Source organism: Malaclemys terrapin, chromosome 3, assembly GCF_027887155.1.
Source record: "Malaclemys terrapin pileata isolate rMalTer1 chromosome 3, rMalTer1.hap1, whole genome shotgun sequence".
NCBI classification, from domain to species: Eukaryota; Metazoa; Chordata; order Testudines; family Emydidae; genus Malaclemys; species Malaclemys terrapin.
In genome coordinates this window covers 2899839-2918046 of record NC_071507.1, presented here as the reverse complement: position 1 = coordinate 2918046, position 18208 = coordinate 2899839, and the positions used below count along the sequence as shown (strand labels likewise).

Genomic DNA, 18208 nt, shown 5'->3' with positions numbered 1-18208 from the left:
GTCTGCACTGGGCAGAGGTGACAAGCACATGTTGTTTATTTTAAAAATTATATTTTCTAATCCCCCTGTAAATTTCACTTTGCTATTCAGTTATTTAAGGCACATGTAGTACTGTTACATTTTTTTTTTTTAAGGGAAAGGGTTGATAGATTCTGAATATTCTCTATTTAAAATAGAAGATTCAATAGAAATAAAATAATTGTAACAGACGCCAAGAGTCAGATTTTTAAAACGATCACATACAGCTGCATTCAAAACTAACCTCTGCTCATACAGATTGGGTAAATGAACATCTAACTGTCCAATTGGCATGTGCAAATGCTTGCCTGTGTGCAACCAGTGTATGCAAAATTAGTGAGCGGAGTTTTGGAGGTGAGTTTGAGGTGGTCTGAAACCATGAGACAGGCAGCTGATGAATAATTGTAAGGGTCTTAGTGCAAACTCTAACTTTGGCCAGACACTGGAGCATTTCACTTCCACGCAGTAGCATGATTTGGGTGGTTTGTGATGAGAAGATTAGGTGGAGAGGAAACCTGAGGCTGCAGAATTAAGCTGGAGCTCTCCTGAGCCTAGCTCGGGTTTCCCCACAAGCTTTTTGGCATGCCTGTGTCAGGTCAGGCTGGTTAGACTGCAGGAGCAGCTGGGAAGTGTCTGATCTTTTCTGCTTCTAGACTTGTCTGGCAGTAGGAAGTGCAGCAGCCCAGGAAAGTGAAAACTGATCAAGGGGAAATAGTATAAACTCAAAGGGGTGGCTGGGGTTACGTTTGAATTTTGAGCGGTGGAGCAAGTTGACACTTGTTTCATCTGAGTCATTTTGACTAATGAGCTGACGTTAACATGCTGGGCCAAATTCACTACTGATATAAATGGGTACTGACATCAGTGGCGTGCTTCAGACCCCCAAACATTTAATTATGCCACAAACCAGAGCCATGCCTGCAACAGGGGGCGCTCTCTTGCCAGTCTGGCACCTCCTAGTGGCCCATTTGGGGATTAGCTCACCACATGCTCTGACACCCCTTCCTGTGGTTGCTTAACCCGTCGTCCCATCACTTCTCCGTGGCCTCTCTCAAGCTCCGGGAGCTGTAGCACTTTCCTCTTCATGGCTTACCCCTCCGGGCAAGTCACAAACAAGACCCGCCCCCCATCCTGGGGTGTTATCCGTCTCCTTCCAAACCAGCCCTGGGAGTCCCCAGATAGGCTGCCCCTAACATGCCATTGCTACAGTGGTTTGCAGAGGAACCTATGCCTGCCCTCTACAATGGCTTCTAATCCAGGGACCCTCCCCCAGCAGCTCAGATCTCCCCAGCCCTTACTGCTCCTTCCCTGGACTGCTCCCCACACTCCTGGGACAGGCTCCTGCTCTCCCTCCTCGTACCAGGAAGTGTTTCTCCAGCTTCCTCACTGTGGGCCCCTTCCCTGCTGCCGGACACCGCCCCTGCTCCTGCCCAGGTGAGCTTCATCCCCAATTCAGTCTCACTGCCTCTTCGCTCTCCTTCAGGTACAGTTTACGGGTAACTGGCCTCTTTTGCCTGTATTAACCCCACCAGAGCCAGTGCAGGGTGCACAACCCATCTCTGATTGTAGGAACAGCTTGCAGCAAAACTGGGGATAATGCAAGGGCGTTGTGAGGCTAAATTCATGAATATTCCCAAGGTTCTTTGAGATGTTTGGATGGAAGGTGCAGACTCAGTGCATTCTGTTAATTAATATTACTGTGTTGTGGAGATGAACCTTTAATTGTGTCTTCTGTTTGTAGCTGAGAGCAATGGAGCCTTTTTATCTGTATGACATCAGGGCTGTCACCTCCAACAAAACCATTGAGAGAATTCTTTCATCCATGGCAGCTCAACTTTGTCATTTAATGATAGCAGCCACGTGGGAAGGGGTGAATAACGAGCGCCTCGCTGATTTAGAAAAAGCTGCTGAAGAATTAGCCAAAGCTACTGAAGAACTTGCTTATGTTGCAAGAAGGTAACACTGAGTTTTGAAGAGGGCAAAATGAATTTCCATCTGTGTGTGTATGTACGTACATGTGTTATAGGTGGAGCAGGCCTGGACACCTGGAGACCAAATTTCTCTTGTTGCTTTTAAATTTATCCGTTTGTTCCAGGCATTCTGGTTCCCTTTGTTTTGATTTGAAGTGCCTCACACACTGGGATATGGGCGTTCTAGTTTTTAATTTTTGTCTGTGTCCATAGTGTTGCTTAACTCTAGTCTGTTGCTTTTCTGGAAGAGGTCTCTGATTTTTAACTCCTCACCTGCAGTGCAGCTGTCATTTATGGCCCCTCCTTTACTAGCCCCAGAGATACCTTCATGGTTGGTTGACCACCTAGTAGAGGCAGGGGAACAGTTAGTATGGGATGGGGTGCAGGCAAGTGGGGAGGGGGTTCCCCTCTTACTGGGATTGGGCAGAGGGTCCATTCTACCCCCAACCACACACTCATGTGACTGTCTTACATGTGGCTGCTGTTTAAAAACCAGAACATTTAATTAAGGGAAAGCACAATCCCACCCCCTCCTCCCCTGCCCTACATCTGCTTACCCTCCACGGAGTTCTGTTCACTGGGAGCCGGTTGTATCCTGCCTGTTCAGGTTGCCTGGCTCCTCCCTGGAGTCAGCGTTCCCAGTCCCATGCTGGCGCTGGTTTACAGCGACGCGTTTCATTAAAGGCGTCTGTGTGACCTTGCGTACCTGAGATCAGCATCCTTCTGCCAGGGTGGCTCATGAGTCCAACGAGGAGCTGCTGGCTGGGGAGATGCTACCTGCTGCCGAATCTCTCCTCGCGTCTGGGAAAAGCATCTTACTGGTGGCCCAGAAACTTCATATTCAGCCGGACGTTCAGAGTCATCAGGAGGAACTGATTGATTCAGCAAAGAGAGTCTTAATGGGGACTGTAAAGGTGAGTGTAATGCAGCTGTCATTTGCATTACATTGCATATAAATACACTCCTTCTCCACTAACCCTTCATTCCCTCCCAGCAGCTCTGCCTTCTCGGGGACGAGATCTGCACAGTGGCTAATTCCCTAGTCCCGTGTTTCCCAGAGTGGGGTGCATGTGGAGGATGAGGTTGTAGTGGGGAATGAAGATCAGCTGCCGGACAAGTCTGCCCTGCCCTGCCCATCCAGGAGCATTGGTAGAGTTGCCAAACCTCCAGGATTGGTCTGGAGTCTCCAGGAATTAAAGATTATGTTGTGTGATGAAACCTCCAGGAATATGTCCAACCAAAACTGGCAACCCTAAGTGTCGGAGAAATAATAAATAATGATACCTCATGCTCTTGGGAGGCAAGGCACTGCTAGTACCCCCATTGTACAGGTGGGTACTGAGAGCTTGTCTACACAGAGCGTGAGTGTGTGGCAAGTGGTGCAGAGTAAAGCTACAGTGCACTAACTGGCTGCATGGACCCCACTATTGTGCACCGGAAGTTGTGCAATGGTGCTTACGACAGAATTTTTAGTGCATGGAGCAGGGACCGTATGGCCAGTTAGTGCATGGCAGGCTAGTGCACTCTAGATGTACTGCCCAACTGGCCACGCTCTAAGCCTCAGTGTAGACAAGCCCTTAAATTACAAGTTGTTTGGAGGTGGGACTGTCCTGTTACATGAGTGTACAGCCGCCAGCACAACGGGGCTCTGACTCGCCACACACAGAGTATGTTGTAGCTCTTGTATGGTCCTTTTCATCTGCAAACCCCAGAGCACTCTACAAATGAAGGGCCGTGTTGGTACCTCCATTCTACAGCTGAGCCAATGAGGTGAAGTGATTCACCCACAGTTCCACAGCAAGTCAGGGACTAGCCCAGGGATAGGTCTTGACCCAGTGTGCTAGCCGCTCAGTTACGCTGTACCCCGAGCCCAGCCAGAACTAAAGAGCAAAATGTGGTGCCCAGTTGCTTGGGGGTTTAGGGTCACCCTACTAGCAGTAATACATTTTGAATCATCTCATTGCTTTTAACCCTTTTTTTTTTTTTTCAAACCAACTGAAAATACGAGAATTTTGCTCCACGTCTCTCTCTATAAAGAGGTATAAAAGCCAAGGAAGAGAAGTAGTTTGGGGTTGTGGGTCAGACACGACACTGGGAGATTTCTGGTGTGACCTCGGACAAGTCACTTAATCTCTCTGTGCCCCAATTTCCTCATGTGTAAAATGTGGTTAGCAACGCTTCCCTCGCTTTCCATAGTGTGGAGAAGCTGTGATCATCACTGCTCATGAAGTGCTGAGATGCTCTGTGGGTGGTTTGTAATGTCACGAGAGTTCTGTACCCTCAGGTTTCAGCACTATCGATCCAGTATCGCTCACCAGCAGCACTTTTATTCTCAAATTCACCTAGACATGTTATCAGTGCACACAGGCATTTTAAAAACAAAGCCAGCAAGTTGAAAATGACAAGTACGTTCCTAGCAAAAAGAACACCACAGATCTTGGGAAATGTTCAATGTTTCCTTTTTTTGTGACCTTTGTTCTGATTTATCAACTAGATCCTCCAGCTTGAAGATGATGCTGTAGTGATGAGGATTATCCAGGCCGCTCATTGGCTTCGGCATTGCTTGAGTGCACTCGAGTTTGCAGGAGACATACCAGCCCTGCTAGCTGCTTTCCGTGACTTTTCAGAGTCCTTGCTCTTGCTGAACAATTTGACAGAAAGACGCATCCAAGAGCTCCGAGATTCTCCTCCTCAGAAGTATTTGGCCCAGATGCTGCAGATCCTTAGGAAGTGCGTCCCGATGCTGCATGCTGCAAAACACAGTCACCTGAAGCACCCCCAGGACCAGCAAGTGAATGGTTCCAAAAACTACATTTTCCATTTGATGGATAGCACCATAGAGGAACTGATTTCCTTGCTGACAAACACCACCAGAAACAAGGAACTACTGGAAAGAAATGGGCTCTTTTCCCAGCACCTGGGCCTCCTGTCCAACGCAAACCCTGCTCACCTAGCTGAGGACGAATTCAGTTTTTGTGTGGAAACAGTGGTCTTCCACTGCATGCTTTTAGCTAACTCATCAAGGCCAAGTATTAAGCTGCAGTTGATCAAGCACTGCCATCATCTGCTAATGCTCAAGAAAAGCATTTCCAACCATGGAAGCCTAATGGAGGAATTGCCAGCACAAAGCCAACTAGAATGCAACCTAGAAGAGAAATGTCATGCGATGAGAGTTGAGGTGGAGATTCTTGATCAAACCATACTCACTGCTGTTTTGTGTCAGATTCTGGACACTTTCACAGACATTAACGAACCCCTGAAAAGGTTAATGGAGGCTGCACTGGAACCTACTACTGTCCAATATTCTCCTGCAGGAGAGGATGGATTTCTAAGAAAACTTCAGCCTCTCATTACTGCCTTCTTCAGTCATGCTCATCAGATGCTCAAAGTGGCAAATTTTGTTCTGGCCAGGTGCACCAACCTCAAAATCATTAAAGAAATTGAAGATCATGTAGACTGTTTAAATAGATTCCTTGCCACGGTGCCTCTACTCCTCACAGAAATGAGCAAAGATCCTAATAAGATTAACATCCAGGAACAACTACAAACCTTCTATCAAAGATGGGCTTGGACAACAGAAAGCTTGTTAGCGTGTGTTGATGAGACAATCAACTTGCCCGAATTCCTCGATCTGTCTATTCAGGAAATGGCCGATCACAGAGAGTGTTGTGAACAAGAACTAGAGAGTCAGAACTCTGGAAGGTTTTCATGGCATGCCGTGCATATGACCAGCCTAGCTGCTCGCGTGATCCAAGTTACTAACAGATTTGTGGATAAAATCAGAGATCCCATTTTCAAGAATGGTTTGTTAGTTTTAGTTAAGCAATTGGAAATCTCCATTCTGGAAGTGAGAACTGTTACTAGCCACTGTTTAGGAGGCATCTCTTGTCTACAAACTAGAAACGCATTTTCAAAGAGGATAAAGCATCTGATGGACTCCACTCGAAATGTCAGAGAGGGGCTGGATGAGTCTAACCATCCAGATATTCTGAGTCCACTTCGGGAACAAATTCGGAGCCTTGACATTCCAAAAGAGCTGTGTTGCTTTTCAGCCCAGGACCACGTAGAGCTCAGAGCACCAGATGTCATAAAACAGAGCACTACTGACAATACTGAATTAGTGGAAGAATTTTTAAGCGAACGGCTTCCATCAGCCACCTCTCCTCTTGAGATGCTTCCAAGAGCGGGTAACTTATACCCAGAAACAGTGGATTTACATTCTGTGATCAATGAACTCATCACTGCAACAAAGAAACATGACATTACTGCCGTAAACACGGCTTGCTTTGGTTTACTTGAACTTTCCAACTGTTGTGTAGAGGCAGCTCAGGAAGCCTTACCAATTGTCAAGTCGCCACTGCTGGAAAAGCTGACCCACTACAGAAAGATAGTTCTATTAACACCATCTGTTATTAGCTTAGCTAGGGAGATAGGTCCAAACCCAGTTTCCAGAGCAGACACACTTCTTCCAACAGCTGTTTTGTTATCGGAGAAGATTTGTGAAACTAACCAATGCCTGGTGGCTGTGGCAGGCTCTTGGTACAGTCTAGTCCAGCAGTTATTCTGCACAGTAGCTCCCGCTGACTTTCTGAAGAGCAAACAAACTTTGGATGAGATCATGCAGACTTTAGCAACAGTTGTTCATCTAGCGGCTGATGTTGCACATACAGATTGTGAAGAGGAGCGCACAACAGTTCCTAAGATTCAGGAAAGGTTTGTACGGGTCCAAGCAAAATTCACACGTGCTCAGACTAATACAAAGCATTTACTTGAAAAGGCACTGTCTTCTGACTGCTTCCATTCTCACCAGGACCATCTCGAGGGGATCTGCCTTCTTTGGTCTGTCAGCATACAGGTGCTCCTGAGTGCTGTGGATCAGCTCATAGGACGAGATGTTTTGTTCCTGGGTGAATTAAGGAATACAATGAAGCACAAGCTTCGCTTGCGGGATGTCCTGGCAGCTGTCTCCGAGAGCTCTTTGAGAATACAGGAGGCAGCCCGGCTGTCCTATCTCGCCTGTGCTGAACACAGTGTGCAGCGTGACATCCTAGCGCTCCGGGAGGAGGTAAAGGTACTAACTGAAGCTCTGTTGCAAGTGGCGGATGTTCTGTCTGTCTCCCCAGTGCCTGCTACAAACTTGTCCATTCGTGCTGAGCTGCTCCAACGAGAGTTTGCTGTTAGAGTGAAGGCACTTCTGATCCTCCTAACCAGCACCAATCGGGAGTACATGAGGGTCATCCAAAACATCCTCAGACTGGCCTGGCCTCCTGCGCGTGCCCAGGGAGGTGACGGAGTGATGGTTAAACAGGCAGGTCAGATAATGGCAAACCTCCAGCTGGTCAAGACCATCATAGAAGACGCTTTGGAGAACACAGTTCATCTAAGAATGCGGGAAAGCCTGCTCTCTCAGACAGACCACCTTCTCCTCCTCACTGCTGAGCTGCTAGGAAGCGCTGGTGAGCAGCTTCAACGCCAGCAGGACAGGGAGCTGGTCCAGCTAGACTACATTGCATGGGAGTGGTCTGCTAAAGCGCACTATGTGGTGACGCAGCTTCAGTCGGTGAAGAACATTGATAAAGCCGCCTTAGAGCTCGTTAAGCAGTGTTTACAAAACAGCGAGTCACGTGCTGTTGCAAATCAATGTCATGGCAAAGCAGAGCTCTCCCCCGCCAAGATACCCAGCACCAAACACCAGAGTCACACACACCAAGCCAATTCAGCAAATGCCTGGCCTACCATGAGTGAATCCAAAGGTTTAACTGCCGGGGATGCATTTGAAATCATGGTATAGTAGATCTTAGCTATTTATCTCTAAACTGTGTAATCTCAAAACTGTGCCAACTGCGTTTCACTGCTTGTCCAAGAGTCCCATGTCTTGCTCATTTCAGACTTTTGGGGTTTTTTTAAATCAAATTATGCAATGGCTTGGAGTTGTGGCTGCACAGAACCATCTTCCCCTCTTGCTCACTGTCCCTGTTGCTTCCATATCCTACGAGCAGCAGAACTACATGCAGTGAGTGCCCCCTATGGCCGGGCTCAAGATTCCCTAGGTGTAGTAGCACCACAGTCACTGGGTTAACGAGATAAACCGGCTGATTGCCTTGTGCCTCACTTAACTCTGATGCAAAACTGTCGGAAACTGGAGTTCACTGGAAACCAGATTTTATATCGGTCACTTTTGATGGACGAATACATTTAAAATAAACCAAATACAAAAGGTATTGGCACCTAGTCATCGGTCAGTATTTCCAGCTAGCTCTGAGAGGCTAGGCACAATGTAAACATTTTGCAGATCTTTTTCCTGAAATGGAGATAACTGCAATTAGCAAAATACGTAATTCAGCATTCACTGCAAAGTGCCAAGGTCGGTGCACTTAGGGCAAGTCTACACTAAAAGCGCTATGTCGGTGCAGATGTACCAATGCAGCTGCGCATCTGGTGAAGACGCTCTCCCACCGACATAGCACTGGTGTCGACAGCACTTAGGTCGCTGTAACTTGTGTCGCTCAGGGGGGTGTCTTTTTCACACCCCTGAGTGATGTAAGTTAGATCAACTTAAGCAGTAACATAGACCTGCCCTTAGTGAGTGGCTAGCACATTCTTCTCCAGTTGAAATAGCCAGATCTTTTGAACTGCACAGGGGACGCCTAGTGACTGGAGATACTGAGAGCACAGAACATAGAGCGAGAACATGCAGATTTGCAGAATGAAATTGGAGACTACCTCAGTGGTACAGATCAGACTTTTTTTTTTTTTCCTTTGAGGGAAGTTGGGTTGTGGGGAAGAGAGGGCCTGAATTTACCAGAGCAGAAGCTCCACTTATATATTTTCCTCCTTGTGTCAAGTAAAAAGAAAAAAAAAAGGGGGGGGGAGAGCAGAGATTTCAAAGGGGCTCAAGGGAGTTAGGCACATGAGTTGCACTGAATGTCAGCAGGGACTGGGAGCCCCAGCAGCCGCTTTTAAAATCCCTGCCCAGGAAGACAGGCAGGGTACCTAGAATTAGCTTGTGGCCACGTACAGTTTCATCAGCCGTGCAATATGGGGCTGATGCTGTGCCCTTTAAAGTCCCTGGGTATCTTTCCATTGACTTCGAGAGATGACGGGAAGGACTTCTGAGAGTGCTGGAACAAGCCGCTCAGGTGCCAAATTATGGCTGAAGCTTGAAAGTGACGAATACGGAAGGCCTTGCCGAGCTGACAAGGATTTCCTTTGGGCTTCACAAAGGGCGGCTGGGTGCTGTGCCTGGTTTGCGTAACAGCTGTTTGAATGTACCCCGAGTATCCTGCACCATGGAGCGTGCTCCATGCTGTAGTCTTGCGATGCTGGTAAGCGGGATGCTGGCTGCCATTTCTGCAAAACATGTCAATTTGGACACCAAGTCATTTGAATAACTCTTCCAATCTTCAGCCTTTGTGGGTATGACAAAAGGAGAGTCCGATGGCTGGGCACAGCTGTGGGATTCCCGCCGCTACGTCTGCCCAGCTGTGGGAACTCTCTGCCCAGCTCTTTATGTGGTAGGTTTCTTTCAGTTATATCTGCTACCCCCTAAACTCTCTAATCAACTCTAATTTTCTCTTGTACTGCAATATTCCACCCACCATCCTGAGCGTTTGCAGTTGTGTGGGCAGGATGGAGGATTGGACAGGACCTGGGCGGTAGTGCTTCTAAACCACATGATCACCTTGCTGCTAGTGAAGCCAATCTGATGCGTTAGTCAGGCAGTGTGTGGGAGGTTGCCATTTTCGGCTTCTGAAAACAATTGCTTTCAGTTGCAGCAGGCATTCACACATTTCAAAATAAACCAGATAAAATTGTTTTAGCTCACAACTAACTGCCCTAGAGCTGTCAGCTCCAATGAGGATGGTCTTTGGGGTGCAAGTCAGGGGATAATATGAGGAGACTGTTTAAAGGGACCCCTGGGGTAGCTAGACTCAGTCCAGTGGAAAGCAAGGACTGACGCTTGGCTTACTGGATGGGATGGATCTAGGCAATGTTTCTGTTCGTTTTGCTTAGTAGAAATGACTCAAGGAATAAACCCGTGGAACAAGCCCAAGGATATGCGTGTGTAAAAATTCAAAACATACTTTTTTAATGTAGGAAATGGGTATTTCTGCCAAAAAGGGACTGTCTAAACCCTCTTCATGACAGCACTTTGCCATGGACATCAGTAATGCAGAGATGGTAAAAGGGAAGGTCGGTTGTTTGAGGTGAATCTGTTTCACTGTCTTCACAGCTCCTGACTGACTCTCCAAATGACTCCCACCCCACTAGCAGTGAGCAGGGTAAGGGAGCCGCTCCTGCTGCCCTGCCAGAGGACTCTGGACAGTGGCAGGATGACACCAACACCATGTCCCAAGTCACCAAGGAAATGGCCACTGGGATGTCTCACATGGCACGGTTTCTAAAGAGGAAGGGACCGATAACGGTATTGCCAGTGTTGTTATAGGATGGGAGGAAATATTTCACTCAGTAACCAGGGCCCGCTAAATCCTCCAAGCACCTATTTGTGGCGATGACAAATGTCTGAGCCACATTGTAGAGAGAGCACAATGCCTCATTAAGTCAGCAGAAAGGGGGTGTTACCATGACAAGGCTGAACACGCACTAACTCCTGCGCGCCCCCCCGGGAAGAATCAATCAGTGTCCGTTTCATTTAAATCAGGTGCAATAGCATTAGTGTGAGTGTATCTGCAATGCTCTGAAAAGAATTTCCTCCAAAAAGGAGAAGAGGAAGGCAAGGAAGATTATTCAGCTCCTTTCCCCTGCTATTTCAATCTATTCATTGGCTCTCGGAACTATTACCCTCCCTCTTCTCCCCACAGGCCTGGCCTGCTGGCTACTGCAGTTTGGGGCCCAAAGTCTATTTGCAGCTCCAGTTCTTTGATGGAGTTTGGCATATCAAACAGTCCCCAGTGTAGCTTTCACAGAGCGGGTTAGAAATGGCAGAATGAGCCATGAACTGCTGCTGTAGCGGCTACAATTCAGATGTTGAAAACACTTTAAAACTGTCCTGTTTCTCCATCAGCCTCTGAACCATTCCCACAGGGTCTCTTTATGATGTTTGTTTGTCCATTAATATCGCCCCCCATGCCCATAAGGGGCATCGGGGAGTTTGTGGGTGTTTCTGTTGTGCGGGTCCAGCTGTGCCCCCTTGGGAGTTGGGCAATCAGTGTCCTCAGCCAGGCTCGGAGAAAGGTTCCGTTGTGCTAACATGCGCTAGCGCTAACAAGGCAACAGTAGATTTTACATCCAGTTTATAGCAAACATCCCCTATCCTGCCCGACTTCTTTTGATTTAATTTTAGACCAAAGAGCAGCTCATTGCCTGTGCTAGTCAAATGGCTTCCAATGGGCAAGTGTTTGTCAGATTTGGCCACCTGATTGCAGAGAACTGCCTAGATGAAAGATGTGCAACCGAACTGCTGTGTGTCACCGAGCAAATCCAAACCATCAGCAACCAGCTCAGAATTATTTCCAGGTAAACCGAAAGTTCAAAGCATCTTCTCTCTCAAGGCTGGTGTGTGCGTTCGCGCCTTCTTAAAAAGGGATTTTAAAGGACACTGCTGACTATCTTTCTTGTTCGTATTTGCATATGGCACCAGGGGTAGGCATCTAGTTACTGGGCTGAAGACTGTCTCTGCCATGAAGAGTTTTCCTCTTTGTTTTACCTTCTTACAAGCTAAAAAACAACACAGCCCCTGGTTTTTGTTCCCACATCCTAGGTTAGGGTGATTCCTGGTACTGGCTGCCGCTGCCGAGTCAGCAGAGTGAAGGCATTTTAACCCAAGTCTTATTGAGATCACTGTAACTATCCTATTTGTAGTTTGTTTCTGAATTACGGATTTTTTAAAATAGTGACATATTTCTATTCACGAAGATTCCTCACCGACTTCCACTTTTCAGCACGTGGCATGGTGGGGTCCACAGCCCACAGCAGTGTCCCTTTAAAATCAGTGCATGTGCATGAGGCGTGTCTATAGAAACGACTCCTATCGCAGACAATAGGGAGCCTCTCGTGAGCTGCACATCTTACCCTCCCATGCAGTGTTACACGCTGCTGTGCAGAACTGAAGGTTCCGCTCTCGTATCGTTCCCCTTCTAAAAGAGCCCAGTGGGAAACTCGATCTGTCTGAGAGCCCGATCCTGCTCCCAGGCAGCCAGTGCTGTGCCACCTCTGGGCTTCAGCTGAGCCTAGAATAAGCCTTGAGCTAATGTTTGAACAGCATTCTCCAGAGCTAACGCTACTTGTACTAGGAGGCACTTATGTCCCCTCTTGATCTCAGGCTTCCAGCCATGCTGCGTCTGCCTGGAGGTTCTCTGGCTCCTTGCGGTTAATTTTCCATTGACACTCCGAAACCCAGTGTGAGTTGGGCACCTTTGTCCCTTGGGCTCCTTGACCAATGAGTGCCATGCCGTTGGTGGCTTTCTGGAGTCCTGAATATCTCTGCATAGCTCTCTGTGCTAGTTAAACAGAGCTCAGAGGCATCTCCCCCCTTTCTTCTTGTCACAGTCTCAGTGCTTATGTCACCCCCATCTCCACACTCTGAGCACACCGGCGAAGTCCAAATAGCAGCAATAGTTTTTCTTTGTCCCCCTTTGGCCGGAAGGGCCACCGCTGGACCAGCTCACACTGGGTGATTAAGGGAAAGGGTCTGTAACTAGGCACTGGCAGCAGTATCGTTGGGCATTCAGGCTCCAGCAGGTTTCAACACTGCGTTTGCTACTTCTCCATTCTGGCTACTAGTGCTCCTGCTTTTATTCTTTTGCTCTCCCTACAACGCCTTTTTAAAGCTGAAAATCTCTTCTGCGGTCAAAACTGTTCCATGAGCAAGGGCCAGCGGTACTGGAGCCCTTTCCTTCCACATGTATCAGCTTGTTCTGTGACCTTCCTAGATCCAGGAAGCCCTCAGCCAGTAACTCTAGATTGACAGTATGTAGTCACTTAGCAAGTTGTGTAACGCTTTTGCTTTAAATTTTTAAATATTTTAAGGGTAAAAGCAGCAACAGCAGGGAGTAGGTGCTCTGCTGAACTACTGGTGAACAATGCACAGAATCTGTTTCAAGTGGTCCTACAGTCCCTGAAGGCAGCAGAGGCCGCGTGCGTCAAAGTAAGTGTGCACTGGTGTAGGTCAAGATTCTTTCAAAAGGCAAGTTCAAATATATTAACATTTTTACCCCCAACACTTCTGGATTCAGGCTGTAACTTTCAGAGAATTTTAAGGGAGTTAACTGTCCAAATCTCACTGGAAGTTGGGCACTTAACTCACCCCCTGAAGAGCCTTTGCAAATCCCATCTGGAATCTGTGTTTGCCTCTCAGAGGTGACCAGGCACCAATTCTAGAACAAACGCTCCCTGGCAGCTGATCGCACTGGAGTTCTATCTTCCTGGGGGAACCATAAATGTTCCTTAGCCTGGATTTGTTGTGTTCTGCAAACCCACAATTAGAATCTCTCACACAATGTGACTATTGTGGTCAAGTCTCTTATAATGGAGACAGCTGCTTCCTGGATCTGCAACCTTTGCTCCTGCCCTGTACTTACCGTATTGAATTATCCCCCCAAATAATGGGCCTTCACAGTCACAATTTCCAACTTGCCCTCTGAGATGAGGAACTGCCCAGTAAGTATTGGGCCATATCTATAGGCAAAGTTCATCAAAGTGCCTTCTGCTATTGATTTTGGACAGAAAGGCAGACGGCCAAAAGAAACACACTGCCATGGAGGTAGATTTTCAGCTGGGGCTTTAGAGACAGGTGAAGTGTCTCTTAGGCTTTGTCTTGGCTCAGTTAAGTTTCCATTAAAACTCTCAAGGGCTTCCTAATGAGGACAGCAAGAAATAACTAAATACCTTAAATAATTTAATAGAGCAATCTTTAACTGAGCACGCTCAGAAAACAGGCACTCATTCAACCAGGCTCAGCTAATGCAACTTTTCAGAAATTATAGGTCGTAAATATTAAGGCCAGAAGGGACCATTGTGAAGATCTAGCCTGACCTTCTGTATAACACAAGGAACTCGTAACTTCCGGTTCAGGTACAGTGCATCTTCCAGAAGGAGATCCGGTCTTGATATAAGGACTCCAGGTGACGGAGAATCCACCACATCCCCAGGGAAAATGTTTCAATGGCAATGGTTATCATCAGCACTCTTAAAAAATTTGCATCGTTTCCAGTTTGAATTTGCTGACTTCAACTTCCAGTCTTTGGTCTACTAGATTAAGGAGCCTTCTACTAACAGAAATCATTCCCATTTAGGTACTTATAGACTCTCTCTCTCTTCGATAAACTAAATGGACTGAGTTCCTTTAGTCTCTCATTTTAATGTGCTTTTTCCAGACAATAAATCCATTCTTGCAACTCTTCTCTGAATTGTTTTCAGTTTTCCCAACATACTATTACTCCTTTTCAACCCAAGTGGTTAATCAAAGTTTGGAGCCCCAGGGGCATTCCAGTTGGGAGTAGAAATGTATGAGGGAGACTGGTATGTTCTTTGATGCAGTATTGTGTATTGACAAGGAAGTACATAGTCCTGCTTTTTCAAATGCAGGAAGAACCAAAATTTAAAAGTTTCTCATCTTACAGGCCAAAGCTTCTCTCAGCCAGCAGCCCTGATCTCTCCCTAGCTTCTCCCAGGGCCACACCATGCTTACAGGCTACTGCTTGGATTTCCTTCTCTGAGTCTGATTGTTGTCTGCACACCAGCCTGTCATTTCCTGTCCCCCCCCCCACCAATAAAATCAACCTTCTCCCCTCAAAAAATACCCAGTTGAACCTTGCCAACATGGTGCTGCTAGCTTCTGGTAGACTCCACTATGACTTATTTAGGAACTTAACTTGTCTCTTATAGCTATCTCAAATGTAGGGCACATTCACACCCAGCAGTTTAAATGAGGTTTAACCTAACCAACAAGGTTTTACCCAGCTCATAACTCTACTGTTACAGAGTGTGGAGAGCAGAACTGTACACAACCTCACCAATGCAGTATGCAGAGACAGTATCACCTCTCTACACTTGCTACATGCCCTATTTGTACATGCAAGGATTGCACTGGCTTTTGTCCCCGCAGCATCATGCTGGGAATAACCTGTAACCCTCTTCAGTCACTGATTTCCAGGACACAGGTATTTTTGGTAGATTATGACTTTGCTTTAGGCTGTATTAAAACAAATGCTGCCTGGCTAAACCCCATTTATTAAGCAATCCAGCTTGCTCTGTCTCAGTGACCTGTCCTCGTTATTTACCAGCCTACAGATCTTGGTCACCTACTGATTATTTTCAGCAATGATTTTCTTTTCTTCCAATTCATTGATGAAGATACTGAATTGCATTGGGCTAAGAATAAATCCCTGGGGGCCTCACTGGCTGATTCCCTATTAACAACTGTGTTTTAGCCTGCTTCTGATCTATTTAATATGGGCAATGATTTTGCAGAGTACCAGCTTGTTAATCAGAATGTCACACTGTACTAAGTGCCTCTTTTCCATACAACCAGGCTGACTGGCTTTCATTATATTTCCATCCTTTCAGTCTTTACTGACAGTCCTGGGTCAGCTGTTCCATTGTTTAGTCTAGGAGAGGTGTCAGGCTAACCAAGTTAACTTGGTTCCCACATGTGGGCATCTAGACTTGGTGTATTGAGGCCCCTTTGTACTATAAGAAATTTTAAACCCCTTTGTCTAGCCACGTATATTAATGTGTGTAATTATTTTGCTTCCTTCAAACAGGGTTTGCGAAAGCCAGATCCTGACTCAGAAGCAGCAGAGGCAGCTGCCTTTTGTATTCGATGGAAGGAAAAGCTGTTGTGGCACAGAGTCAAAGCGGCTTTAAACCCAGACAGGGATGAATTCGGACTTCGCAGAACACGTGTAGGGCGTGAACCCACCCTTACCGCTATGGCTCAGGAACCATCGTCTCAGAATTAAGAACTCTCCCCCTCCCCCCACCCCCAAATTCCAAGCCCGTTTAACAACCAACCATGGTGGCTGGTGCTGCCCTGGAGTGGGAAGGGGCCTCTGTCATTGATCCCTAACTCTTGCAGGAAATGACATCACCAATGGGGAGGGACAATAATGCCACTTACCTCCTTAGAAGCTAATAATGCTGCCCAGGAGCAAGAGAAACCTTCACAAATAAGTGCCATTAGCATATATAGTCTGGAGGCCCAGGCTGGCCGTTCTTGGCAATGAAGCAGCCCCTGTACAAAAAGCAACAACTATGTTATTTTAATAGAAGTGTTCCTTAGATTCTTATCTAGGGTGGATGTGGTGTTGTAAAGGGGTAGCAAGGTATTCCAATGCAAGATTTTTGTACCCATGTACCTTTTGTGCAAGTGAAAAGGCTACAAAAATGTACTTAAGTTGTCAAGATAAGTTTGAAAGAAAAAATGACCAATAAAATGGGATTTAATTTAAAAGACAAATTTTAGTAATGCAAAAGATTTCTTTGACACAAATTATCATTTTTTATTTTAAAAGAAAAATTCAACTCCTACAAATGGTCTGACAAATTAATATGGCTCATTACTTAGGGAGCGTTAGCCTTGTGCTTTGTATTGATAAATGCATAATTATTCATTGACACAATTTTTTTTTAATACCGTATTCATTATAACAGAAGGCACGTATACTATTGCACACCATCATGCTAGCAAAACACTAACACTCCTCAGCAATGGGCAATATGACTATACGTGTCTAGCCTTTTCAACATATCTGCTGAATGCTACATATCTAAACCTGAACCATCTGCAGTCTCAGACTCATATGGATTTACACTGGTCACTTTGGGGATTGTAACAGTCCTCAGCACCAGCACACAAGCAAGCCTGTGTGCATGCCAGGCTCCACACTGAACAACAGTGGATTGACAGAACATAGGTCAATACAAAAAGCTCCAGATGAAGTGTGGTATGCCAGAAGTGGAACATTGGGTTTTCTAGCTTTCATTTGTCACACCATTTATCATACCCCATGGGGGCCTCATCTTCCCCGAGACCTTAGGTATACTGTGGTCTATGCATTTTGGAGCAAGATGTACAGGTTATTGGCTGTTACTTGGGACACGTCTATTACATATGACATGAGAGATTTTCAAGAAAGTCAACCATTCCTGGAGAAGTCAGTTTGGCCTGAAGAATGGCCTTTCTGACCATTTACTATCTCCAATCAGCTTTTCCTTCCTTAGAGGTTTTTAAGGTCAGGCTTCACAAAGCCCTGGCTGGGATGATTTAGTTGGGGATCTGTCCTGCTTTGAGCAGGGGGTTGGACTAGATGACCTCCTGAAGTCCCTTCCAACCCTGATACTCTATGATTCTATGATTCTAGACTTGCCATTTCCAGATAAAGTCCACCCAGAATAACGACAAGTGGTTTGTCCTCCCCATACCCAATAGGCCAGGTCCACTGCATCTGTATGGTTATGGTGAAAAGGGGTTGATCCACAATGATCACTGGAACTTGGCATGGGTTTCGGTGGTGTGCAGCATTCCTTATCACATCCACAGCATGACAAATCATTGCCACAGACTTGGAATCATTTGAAAAATGGGGATGATGAGCAGTGATGGCCTGGGTGATCTCTGGCATTGATTGTTTGCTAGCCTGGTAAGTGGCCCAGGAAATGTCTTCATCTCCATTGAAAGTAACCAGATTTGCTGCTTGCTGTATTTGTTCAAGCCACCTGTACTCTTCTTGCAGGGCTTGGGTAATAAGTTGGTGTTCAGTCTTGATTTCAACATTTTGGGCATTGCGTTTCTTTAAGATGAATGGAGGGACAAGTGTGTAAGACTCAGGAAGTGATGAGATAGTCTTCTTCATGATGCTGCAGTCTCAAAGTCTGGGGTGGGAATTCCACGGACAATTGCCTCCACTTGAGTACTGGGATGCTGAAAAAGTGATATCCCCTAGTTCCATAAGAGGAGCATGTTGCTGCGGTGGAGCCTAGGATTGTGGTCTATGCTGTCTGTGGCAGAAGTAGTGAACAGACCATCATGAAGCTTTAGAGGACAGACTACATTCTCATCCTCAAAGTGTTGGCATGCACTATTTGCCATGCTGGTACAAGTGGCCGACACGCTGTCATAGGAGATGGACATTCCAAGTTTAAAGAAGGTAGCTACTAGATCACTTATTCATGGCTGTGCATGAAGTGTAAAACCAACATAGATTGGTTAAGGGAGACAAGGTAGGTGAGGTATTTTATTGGACCAACTTCTGTTGGTC

General features: G+C 46.4%; 1 protein-coding gene across 1 annotated transcript; it reads left to right on the top strand.

Moving 5' to 3' along the window:
* The first annotated feature begins 318 nt into the window (after positions 1-318).
* LOC128833697 (uncharacterized) lies at positions 319-16378 on the top strand. Its single transcript, XM_054021765.1, has 8 exons — positions 319-372; positions 1760-1974; positions 2719-2902; positions 4483-7773; positions 10222-10413; positions 11293-11465; positions 12978-13095; positions 15713-16378. The coding sequence occupies exons 1-8, from the start codon at positions 319-321 to the stop codon at positions 15908-15910; spliced, it is 4425 nt and encodes a 1474-aa protein (XP_053877740.1). The 3' UTR covers positions 15911-16378.
* Positions 16379-18208: the final 1830 nt, after the last annotated feature.

Excerpts from the sequence above, each read along its gene's own strand:
- LOC128833697 (XM_054021765.1), top strand. The coding sequence starts at position 319 with ATGCTTGCCTGTGTGCAACCAGTGTATGCAAAATTAGTGAGCGGAGTT. Across the intron at positions 11,466-12,977 it reads CAGCTCAGAATTATTTCCAG|GGTAAAAGCAGCAACAGCAG; the intron begins GTAAACCGAAAG and ends AAATATTTTAAG. Across the intron at positions 13,096-15,712 it reads CAGAGGCCGCGTGCGTCAAA|GGTTTGCGAAAGCCAGATCC; the intron begins GTAAGTGTGCAC and ends TCCTTCAAACAG.